General features: G+C 44.6%; 1 protein-coding gene across 1 annotated transcript in view; it reads left to right on the top strand.

The window, feature by feature from the left end:
• hk1 (hexokinase 1) overlaps positions 1 to 12,185 on the top strand; it is a 122,489-nt gene that overhangs the window by 79,593 nt on the left and 30,711 nt on the right. The window contains exon 10 of the mRNA XM_068052394.1: positions 1,808 to 2,112. Coding sequence (XP_067908495.1) covers positions 1,808 to 2,112 — 305 coding nt within the window. The remainder of the gene's footprint in view (positions 1 to 1,807; positions 2,113 to 12,185) is intronic.

Raw genomic sequence — 12,185 nt, 5'->3', positions numbered from 1 at the left:
CTGTCACTCAGCCAATTCCGTATCCATGTTGCTACTGTCCCATTTATTCCATGAGCTATCTTTGTTGTGTGGCACTGTATCAGATGCCTTTTGAAAGTCCATGTACACCACATCAACTGCAGTGCCCTCATCAACCCTCTGTTACCTCTTCAAAAAACTCCAGCAACATGATTTGAGTGATTTTTTTCAACATGAAAACATGATTTTCCCTTAAGAAATCCACACTGGATTTCTTTAATTAACCTGCATTTGTCCATGTGACTATTAATTTTGTCCCGCATTATTCTTTCTGGAAGTTTCTCCACCACCAAAGTTAAACTGACTGGCCTGCAGTTGCTGGGCTTATCTTTACACCCTTTTTTGAACAAGGGTATTTAAATTAACTTGTATTTGCCACCAAAGCAATTTCATCTAATTGATCACACTAAAAATTGAACATAAGACACTTACAGAAAGTTGCTATTCCTCAGCAATTCAGAAGTCACAAAGATTAAATACTCAGACTTAAAAATAATTTTATGCTTCTCACATGTTTACAGATACAAAACAAAATATCCTGAAGAAAATTCTATCTCATAGAGAGAATGAACAAATTTAGGCCTGAGAAAAAGAAATATAATAAACAGACTGATCCATTGGGCTAGAGGGTGGGTTTTATACTAAAAATTAGTATATTAAAACTTCTTCAACAGGACTTATTGATACCAATGAGATTTTGTTGAAGTGCCAAGTCTGGATGTTTTCCATCCTTCTTACTCAAGAGTTTTTGGCTCTCATATCTTTGATTAGTGGTAGAACATCAAAATTTAGGTTCTCATTTAGGTTTAAACTATTAAATAAATTTATTTAACAAAAGTTGAACGAGTGAAAGAATAATATATTTATAGTAGCTCTTTTTATCTCACTCAAAGCCTCACTAAAAGGCTATAATCTGAAAGCTAAGCTGTGAATACCTCATATATTTTTCTTATATTTCTTCTCACAGTGGGGGCGGGGGGTGGGGGGGTTGTTGTCTGTCTGAGCTGTATCTCCTTGAAATTCCCAGCGATCTCAGATTCAAGCAGCTACAGCTTCTTAAATGTCCCCGAAAATAGTTTACCAGGACGTCTCAGATCTGAATAATTGTTGGCCACATTAGGAAATAACTGCCTGTCACACACACATCTGAAAAAAACAGTCTGTTTGCTGAAAACAGATACATGTTGCTGAAACGTTTTGTCTTGTTCATGCTTTTGTCCTGATGAGTACAAGGCGAAAAGCTACAGCAATATTTCTCTCTTTTCAGCAATGTTCACAGTCTGTTTGTTCAAAAGTAACTGGGTCCCTCCCTCACACTGCAGAGAACTATCAAAAATTACATTTGTATCAAGTTAAGCTTGCTAAGATTCTGACTATTCTGCAAGATGTAGACTCAGTTAATGATGATACAATTCTTTGCGATAATTAACCCTATCTCTGGTATTTGTGTTTCTTTTGGAAACATTGATACAAATGAACATAAAATGTTGGCAAGCAGGGCAAAATTTCACTGCTCACACAAGCCTCATCATAATCTCACATGATCACAGTTTTGAAAAATTATAGCAAGAACCCTGGCTGATCATAGCCAGCCTGACCAAACTCGGCTAACTCAGCACAGAGCAGGAATTGAAGCAGGGACTTGTATTGTTTGGCTCGTTGGCTTTACCCATTGAGGCATTAGGGCAGTTCTAAGTATGTTTCTTATGTTAGTGTTTTTTATATTTTTATTTGAATAATATTCCAGTTGTGTGGAGAAGAATTCCTATTGTTTGATCTCTTTTTCCAGGTTTGCCAGGCGCCTCCAGAAAACAGTGAGACGCCTGGTTCCTGACTGTGAGGTCCGATTCCTCCTTTCGGAAAGTGGCAGTGGAAAAGGTGCTGCCATGGTGACTGCAGTGGCTGCGAGGCTCGTTTCACAACGCAAAGAAATAGATGAAACACTGGCTTCATTTACACTCACACAAGAGCAACTGTTTGAGGTGAAGAAAAGGATGAGAACGGAGATGGAGCTTGGTTTACAGAAGAAATCTCATGATGCTGCAACAGTGAAAATGTTGCCAACCTTTGTTCGTAGCACCCCAGATGGGTCAGGTACCCAAGTTATATCTTAACCTTTTAGTTTATGTGCTTACTGTAGACTAGACTGCAACAACGCTAACTTGTATTTACATAGCCCTTTAACATAATAAAACATACCAAGGCATTTCACAGCAGTGTTATCAAGCATAGTTTAATACCAAGTCATGTAAGGAGATAAGGGCAGACACTGAAAAGCTTAGACAAAGAGGTAGATTTTAAGGAGCATCTTAAAGGTGGAAAGAGAGGTGTAGAGGTTTATGGAGGGAATTCTAGAGCTTAGGCCTTGGCAGCTGAAGGCACAGCCACCAATGGTGGAGCAATTTAAATCGGGATACTGGAGGCCAGAATTAGATGAGCACGGATATGTCGGAGTGTTCTGAGGCAGGAGGAGATTACTGAGATAGAGAGCTGGGAAGTCATAAAGGAATTTGAAAACAAGGATCAGCATTTTAAAATGGCCGTGTTGTTTAACTGGGAGCCAGTGTAGGTCAGAAGCAGAGGAGTGATAGGAGAACTGGTCTTGTTGTGAGTTCGGACACGGGCAACAGAGTTTTGGATGATCTCAAGGTTACCGAGGGTAGAATGTGGGAGCCACCCGGGAGCCTATTGGAATAGTCAAGTCTAAAGGTAAAACAGGCACAGATGAGGGTTTCAGCAGCAGATGAGCTGCGGCAATGACGGGGTCAGGTGGCGTTACGGAGGTGGAAGTAGGCGGTTTTAGTGATGGCGTGGATATGTGGTCAGAAGCTCATGTCGCCATCAGATATGACACCAAGGTTGCAAACAATCTAGTTCAGTCTCCGACAGTTACCAGGGAGAGGAATGCAGTCAGTGGCTATGGAATGGAGTTTGTGGTGCGGACAAAAAACAGTAGCATCAGTTTTCCCAATATTAAATTGGAGGAAATTTCTGCTCATTCAGTCCTGGTTGTCAGAAAGGTAGTCTGATAATTTGGAGAGAGTGGAAGAGTCGAGAGTGATGGTGAGGTAGACCTGATGTAGGCAGCATACATATGGAAGCTGACACTGAGTCTTTAGACGATATCACCGAGGGGTAACATGTGAATGAGAAAGGGGGCCAAGGATAGATCCTTAGAGGACACCAGAGGTAACGGTATGGGAAGAGAAGTTATTGCAAGTGATACTCTGGCAATGATTAGATAGATAGGAATGGAAGCTGGCAAGTGCAGTCCCACCCAGCTGGATGACAGTGGAGAGGCATTGGAGGAGGATGGTGTAGTCAACCATGTCAAAGGCTGCAGACAGGTCGAGAAAGACGAGGAAGGAAAGTTTACCACGGTCACAGTCATATAGTACGTCATTTGTGACTTTGACAAGAGCCATTATGGTACTATGGCAGGGTGGAATTCAAACATGGAGTTCTAGGAAAGATAGGCACTGCTTTGGGAGGCAACAACATGTTCAAGGATTTTGGAGAGAAAAGGGAGGTTGGAGAGGGGGCAGTAGTGTGCAAGTACTAAGCACCTAGCCACATTTCTTTCAAGTGAGACGTTAAATTGAGATACATCTGTCCTCTCAGGTAGATGTAAAAGATCCCATGGCATGCTTCAAAGTAGAACACGGGAATTATCCCCAGTGTCCTAGTCAATGTTTATCGCTCAATCATAGCATGATTACAACACAGAAGGAGGTAATTTGGCCCATCGAACCCGTGCTGGCTCTCCAGGAGCAACTCGCTAGTCCCACTCCCCTGCCTTTTCCCCATAGCCCTGCAAAGTTTTTCCACTTCAAATAATTATCCAGTTCTCTTTTGAAAGCCACAGTTGAATCTGCCTCCAACACACACTCAGGCAGTGCATTTCAGATCCTAACCACTCGCTGCATAAAAAAAGTTTTTCCTCATGTCGCCAATGCTTCTTTTGCCAATCAACTTAAATTGGTGTCTGCTGGTTCTCGACCCTTCCGCCAACAGGAAAGGTTTTCCCTAGCTACTCTGTCCAGGCCCCTCATGATTTTGAACACTTCTATCAAATCTCCACTTAATCTTCTCTTCTGCAAGAAGAACTGATCAAGCTTCTCCAGTCTGTCCTTGTAACTGAGATTCCTCGTCCCTGGAACCATTCTCTTGAATCTTTTCTGCGCCCTCTTTAATGCCTTCATATCCTTCCTGAAGTGTGGTGCCCAGAATTGGACGCAGTACTCCAGCTGAAGCCGAACCAGGGTCTCATGCAGGTTCAGCAAAACATCCTTGCTTTTGTACTCTTTGCCCCTATTTATAAAGCCCAAGATCCCATATGCTTTATTGACCACCTTCTCAACCTGCTCTGCCACCTTCAGTCATTGTGCACGTATATCCCTGGTCCCTCTGCTGCTGCACCATCTTTAGAATTGTACCTTTTATTTTATATTGACTCGCTCGTTCCTCCTACCAAAATGAATCGCTTCACACATCACCGCATTAAATTTCATCTGCCATTTGTCCGTCCATTCCACCAGCCTGTTTAAGTACTCTTGAAATTTATCACTATCCACCTCACAGTTCACAATACTTCCAAGTTATGTGTCTATCACAATTTTGAAATTGTGCCCTGTACACTAAAGTCCAGGTTATTAATATACATCAAGAAAAACAGTTGTCCTGACACCAACCAACTACAGGCCAGTTAGTTTCATTTGGTGGTGGGATAACTTTTAGAAATGATAATTCAAGACATAAGACATGGGCGGCACAGTGGCGCAGTGGTTAGCACCGCAGCCTCACAGCTCCAGCGACCCGGGTTCGATTCTGGGTACTGCCTGTGTGGAGTTTGCAAGTTCTCCCTGTGACCGCGTGGGTTTTCGCCGGGTGCTCCGGTTTCCTCCCACAGCCAAAGGCTTGCAGGTTGGTAGGTAAATTGGCCATTATAAATTGCCCCTAGTATAGGTAGGTGGTAGGGGAATTGTGGGGATGTGGTAGGAATATGGGATTAATGTAGGATTAGTATAAATGGGTGGTTGATGGTCGGCACAGACTTGGTGGGCCGAAGGGCCTGTTTCAGTGCTGTATCTCTAAATAAAAAAAAATTAACAGTCACTTGGACAAATGTGGATAAATTGAGGAAAGCCAGCATGGATTTGTTAAGGGCAAATTGTGTTTAACTAATTTGCTTAAACTTTTTGATGAGGGTAATGCAGTTGATGTGGTGTACATGGACTTCCAAAAAGTATTTGATAAAGTGCCACACAATCGGCTTGTCAGCAAAGATAAAGTCCATGGAATCAAAGGGACAGTGGAATCAACAATACAAAAACAGATTATTTGGCCATTATCACATTGATGTTTTTGGGAGCTTGCTGTGTACAACCTGGCAGCTGTATTTCCTGCATGCAACAGTGACCATGTTGTAGAGTGCTTTGGGATCTCCTGAGGTAGTCTTTTCTTCTTTCGTTTATGGAGATGTGAGCAACGCTGGCCAGACTGCCATTTATTGTCCATCCCTAATTGCCTATGAGAAGGTGGTGGTGAGCTGCCTTCTTGAACCACTGCAGTCCATGTGGGGTAGGTACACCCACATTGCTGTTAAGAAGGGAGTTCCAGGATTTTGACCCAGCGGCAATGAGGGAATGGTGATATAATCACAAGTCAGGATGGTGTGTGGCTTGGAAGGGAACTTGCAGGTGGTGATGTTCCCATGCATCTGCTGCCCTTGTCCTTCTAGGTGGTAGAGGTCGCGGGTTTGGAAGGTGCTGACTAAGGAGCCTTGTTGCGTTGCTGCAGTGCATCTTGTAGATGGTACACACTACTGCCACTGTGCGCCGATGGTGGAGGGAGTGAATGTTTGTGAATGGGGTGACAAACAAGCAGACTTCTTTGTTCTGAATGGTGTCGATCTTCTTGAGTGTTGTTGGAGCTGCACCCATCCAGGCAAGTGGCGAGTATTCCATCACACTCCCGACTTGTGCCTTGTAGATGGTGGACAGGCTTTGGGGAGTCAGGAGGTGAGTTACTCGCTGCAGGATTTCTAACTTCAGACCTGCTCCTGTAGCCACGGTTTTTATATGGCTACGCCAGTTCAGTTTCTGGCTTCACCGGTAACCCCCAGGATGTTGATAGTGGGGGATTGAGTGATTATAATGCCATTGAATGTCAAGGGGAGATGGTTAGATTCTCTCTTTTTGGAGATGGTCATTGCCTGGCACTTGTGTAGAGAAAATGTTACTTGCCACTTATTAGCCCAAGCCTGGATATTGTTCCGGTCTTGCTGCATTTCTACACGGACTATTTCAGTATCTGAGGAGTCGCGAATGGTGCTGAATATTATGCAATCATCAGCGAACATCCCCACTTCTGATCTTATGATTGAAGGAAGGTCATTGATGAAGCGGCTGAAGATGGTTGGGCCTAGGACACTACCCTGAGGAACTCCTGGTGTGATGTCCTGGAAGTGAGATGATTGATCTCCAGCAACCACAACAATCTTCCTTTGCGCTCGATACGACTCCAACCAGTGGAGAGTTTTCCCCCTGGTTCCCATTGACTCCAGTTTTGTTAGGGCTCCTTAATGCCATACTCAGTCAAACACTGCCTTGATGTCAAGGGTAGTTACTCTCACCTCACCTCTTGAGTTCAGCTCTTTTGTCCATGTTTGAAGCAACGCTGTATTGAGGTCAGGAGCTGGGTAGCCCTGGCGGAACCAAAACTGAGCGTCACTGAGCAGGTTATTGCTATGCAAGTGCCACTTGATAACACTGTCAACGACAACTTCCATCACTTTACTGATGATCGAGAGTAGACTATTGGGGCGGTAATTTGCTGGGTTGGACTTGTCCCACTTTTTGTGTACAGGACATAACTGGGCAATTTTCCACATTGCCGGGTAGATGCCAGTTTTGTAGCTGCACTGGAACAGTTTGTTAGGGGCGTAGCAAGTTCTGGAGCATAGGTCTTCAGTATTATTGCCTGAATGTTGTGAGGGCCCATAGCCTTTGCAGTATCCAGTGCCTTCGGTCGTTTCTTGATATCACGCGGAGTGAATCGAATTAGCTGAGCACTGGCATCTGTGATGCTGGGGATTTCAGGAGAAGGCCGAGATGGATAATCCACTCGACACTTCTGGCTGAAGATTGTTGCAAATGCTTCAACCTTATCTTTTGCACTGATGTGCTGGGCTCCCCCATCATTGAGGATGGGGATATTTGTGGAGCCAACTCCTCCAGTTAATTATTTAATTGTCCAACACCGTTCACAAATGGATGTGACAGGACTGCAGAGCTTAGATATGATCTGTTGGTTGTGCAATCGCTTAGCTCTGTCTATTGCATGCTGCTTACGCTGTTTGGCATGCAAGTAGTCCTGGGTTGTAGCTTCACCAGGCTGACACCTCATTTTGAGGTATGCCTGGAGCTGCTCCTGGCATGCCCTCCTGCACTCGTCATTGAAACGGGGTCGATGCCCCGACTTGATGGTAATGGTAGCGTGCGCAATATGCAGGGCCATGAGGTTACTGATTGTGGTTGAGTACAATTCTGTGAATGAAAGATGCTATATAAATGCAAGGCTCTTTTATGGTAAAGGTGCTTTTTAAGTTCAAGTTGTAGACAGTGTACATATTAAAATACTCATTTGAGGTCTGGGACATTGCATTAAACTCCTGATAAGGAGTGCGCTCGTCTTGTCTGTCCCAGTCCCAATTGATATGAGTGTATTCTGCCCAAGGTTGGGCGGGATAACAAGGAAATTCATCTCTATATCATTAAAAATTAAATACATTTTTTATATGCAATATATAAGGTGTGTATCTATAATACGCAGTTTTTGTCTGTCTGCACTTTTCTGATTGGTCAGTGGGTTGATTTAGTGCGTGGAGCCTGGCGCACGCAGAGGCACATGGGGTGCACGGAGGACTGGAGCCCATAACGCATGTGCAGGTGCAAACAGTTGGTGGCAGCAGCAGGGTGCGGGGGGGTGCGGTTGGTGGAGAATAAGAACAGCAGAAGGTAAGGAGAGCCCATCAATAAGGTTACGCTGGCTGAAGGGATTTGGAATGGCAGGGGGTGGGGTAAATGGCATGGGAAGAGTGGGGGGATGGGAACACATGGAAGGAAGGGATCCAAGGGAACGGCATTGGGGAGGGGACAGGGAGGGCGTGGGAGGTATGGAATGGGGGATGAGGATGGCATAGGAAGAAGTGGAATATGGGATGGGGATGATCTGAGAAGGATGAAATGACATAGGATGGGGATTTAAAGCAGTGTTGCTGCAATAAAGATACTAATTCACTGCAAATGATTTGCGGGACTATGCTTGTGTGTGTGAGAGATATATAAAAAGATAACATGAACTCAGAAATTTTCAAAAGAAACATGACTCAACTAAGCGAGGAACCTACCTAATCTATGTTAGAAATTCTCTTAACAATGTAATTCAGGAGTTGGAGTTCCTATGCGTACAGAGTTTAGCTGGGATTTCCTGCTCATACTCCTGGGCTCTGAGCAGGATCCACATCAGTATGCTAGCTGTAACAGTGAGAATGCTGCTGTAGTTATTTCTGACACAACCTGCTGTATGCTGTAATAAATAGGTATAGCTGGGAGTTTGTGCAGATTGATGTAATGTATATCTGAAATGTCCACTGCTGAAAGAAATAAATGCTTAAATTTGGGAAAAGTTGGTCTACAGCATGGGTCCTTCTTTGGGAGCAACTCTCGAAGCCAGTGGAAGTTTTGGAAATGGGTGTACGCAAGTGCATTGAGTAAACACTGGAGTGTCCTGAAATGATGCTCTGTCTTCCTAGTACATGATCAGCCTTCCTCTGCTTTTTAATAGAGTCATGAACATATTTAGTTGAACACATAAATGTCACTTCTAAAATGACAAGAAGGAAACCTGTAACATGCTCAAGCTCCTGACTTTTGTCATTTCAGCTGTGATACTGCTCCTCCGGAGTCTCAGTTCCAACCTTACAATCTCCATCTCTCAGCTCCAACCTTACTGTCTCCGATGCTCAGCCTCAACCTAACTGGCTCCGAGCCTCAGCTCCAGCATTACTGTCTCTGAGGCTCAGCCTCAACCTTACTGGCTCCGAGCCTCAGCTCCAGCATTACTGTCTCCGAAACTCAGCCTCAACCTTACTGTCTCTGAGCCTCAGCCTCAACCTTACTGTCTCCGAGTCTCAGCTCTAACCTTACTGTCTCCGAGCCTTAGCCTCAACCTTACTGTCTCCGAGTCTCAGCTCCAACCTTACTGTCTCCGAGTCTCAACTCCAACCTTACTGTCTCCGAGACTCAGCTCTAACCTTACTGTCTCCAAGACTCAGCTCTAACCTTACTGTCTCCGAGACTCAACTCCAACCTTACTGTCTCCGAGACTCAGCTCTAACCTTACTGTCTCCGAGACTCAGCTCTAACCTTACTGTCTCCGAGTCTCAGCTCTAACCTTACTGTCTCCGAGACTCAGCTCCAACCTTACTGTCTCCGAGACTCAGCTCCAACCTTACTGTCTCCGAGACTCAACTCCAACCTTACTGTCTCCGAGACTCAACTCCAACCTTACTGTCTCCGAGATTCAGCTCTAACCTTACTGTCTCCGAGACTCAGCTCTAACCTTACTGTCTCCGAGTCTCAACTCCAACCTTACTGTCTCTGAGACTCAGCTCTAACCTTACTGTCTCCAAGACTCAGCTCTAACCTTACTGTCTCCAAGACTCAACTCCAACCTTACTGTCTCCGAGACTCAGCTCTAACCTTACTGTCTCCAAGTCTCAGCTCTAACCTTACTGTCTCCGAGACTCAGCTCCAACCTTACTGTCTCCGAGACTCAGCTCCAACCTTACTGTCTCCGAGACTCAGCTCCAACCTTACTGTCTCCGAGACTCAACTCCAACCTTACTGTCTCCGAGACTCAGCTCTAACCTTACTGTCTCCGAGACTCAGCTCTAACCTTACTGTCTCCGAGTCTCAACTCCAACCTTACTGTCTCCGAGACTCAACTCTAACCTTACTGTCTCCGAGACTCAGCTCTAACCTTATTGTCTCCGAGTCTCAACTCCAACCTTACTGTCTCCGAGACTCAGCTCTAACCTTACTGTCTCCGAGACTCAGCTTTAACCTTACTGTCTCCGAGTCTCAACTCCAACCTTACTGTCTCCGAGACTCAGCTTTAACCTTACTGTCTCCGAGTCTCAGCTCCAACCTTACTGTCTCCGAGACTCAGCTCTAACCTTACTGTCTCCGAGACTCAGCTTTAACCTTACTGTCTCCGAGTCTCAACTCCAACCTTACTGTCTCCGAGACTCAGCTTTAACCTTACTGTCTCCGAGTCTCAGCTCCAACCTTACTGTCTCCGAGACTCAGCTCTAACCTTACTGTCTCCGAGACTCAGCTTTAACCTTACTGTCTCCGAGTCTCAACTCCAACCTTACTGTCTCCGAGACTCAGCTTTAACCTTACTGTCTCCGAGTCTCAGCTCCAACCTTACTGTCTCCGAGACTCAGCTCCAACCTTACTGTCTCCGAGACTCAGCTCCAACCTTACTGTCTCCGAGTCTCAGCTCCAACCTTACTGTCTCTGAGACTCAACTCTAACCTTACTGTCTCCGAGACTCAGCCTCAACCTTACTGTCTCCGAGGCTCAGCCTCAACCTTACTATCTCCGAACCTCAACCCCAACCTTACTGTCTCCGAACCTCTGCTCTAACCTTGCTTGTCCAGTGTCTCGGACCCACTCTTACTACCCCAGAGTCTCAGCCTCTATCTGGCTGTTCCCTGTCCTTAGACTGAAATACTCTGCCTCCTTTCCTCAGGCTTCATCCTCTTCAGTACCCCAACCTGCATTGACCCACCTAATTCCTAATTATTCCATTCAGCACTAATAATTAATGCCAGCAATGCACTTCAATAATGATAATTGCAAGTAAAATCTATCCTACCAATAATGTTAATTTATCAATCTGTCCACCTAATGCATTGATATATCTTAAGAAAAATCTTGTGTACGCTCACACCTCTTGTCCAATTAAACTATTTCCTGTTGTCACTATGTTATTTCAGCACTTAACTTGGAAATCGGCTATCTAAATATTATAGCTATTAGACTCAGCATCAAACAGATTGCTTGGGAAAGTAGGTAAATGAACAGAATACATTGTAGAACAGTGAATCTTATACTTCACCTTCAATACATAAAATAATAAATCCAACACCTATTTTTTTCTCTCAATATAGACTTTAGAAGAGAATCACACTCCCTACATTGTGGTGTGAAGCAAGTTATATTATAAAAGATAGCTCAGTTTCTGTGCAGCTGTCAGGTGGTGGTGTTCCCATGTAACTGCTGCCTTTGTCCTTCTAGATGGTACAGGTCACGGGTTTGGAAGATGATGTTGAAAGAGCCTTGGTAAGTTGCTGCAGTGCATCTTGTAGATGGTACACGCTGCTGGCACTGTGTGCTCTTGGTGGACAGAAGGTATGAGTCTGTCAATATGACTGTGTCAGGCTGTTGCTTGACTAGTCAGTGGGAAGCTCTCCCAATTTTGGCACAAGTCCCCAGATGCTAGTGAGGAGGAATTTGCAGGGTCGATGGGCCGGGTGTGCTTTTCTCATATCCAATGCCTAGGTTTGATACAATGGCGTGGCTTGCAAGGCCATTTCAGAGGGCAGTTAAGAGTCAAGGCTACATTTCACTATTAAATGGATAGCCAACCTTTGACAACAGCAAGGATAATTGTGATTGCTTGTGGTTGCATAGTGTTGTTCACAACTTCAGCTCATCCTAAAGCGCTTTACAGCCTCATACTTTTGAAATGTAGTCACTGTTGTAATGTAGGAAGTGCAGCAGCCCAATTCATGCAAAGCAAGGACCCACAAACAGCAATGAAATTAGTGACCAGATGATCTGTTTTAGGTGTTAGTTGAGCGATTAAAAAATGGCCAGCAATAGAACATGGAAGGTTTTACCACAAGAGACTTTTGAGGCAGAGACTGTATGACTGTTTAAGGTGGAATTGGATAAGTAATTGAAAAGGAGACTAAAAGGTTAGCAGTGGACAGCTCCAGTTGTAGAGCTAGTGGGACAAATGGTCTCCTGTGCGAAATTCCTTCTCTTAGCTTGAGAACCAACAGTCAAGCGCAATATACAAAGAGGTTACTT

Source organism: Heterodontus francisci, chromosome 20, assembly GCF_036365525.1.
Source record: "Heterodontus francisci isolate sHetFra1 chromosome 20, sHetFra1.hap1, whole genome shotgun sequence".
Taxonomy (NCBI): Eukaryota; Metazoa; Chordata; class Chondrichthyes; order Heterodontiformes; family Heterodontidae; genus Heterodontus; species Heterodontus francisci.
Note: the sequence above shows the minus strand (reverse complement) of the source record. Positions and strands in the feature narration are given on the sequence as shown.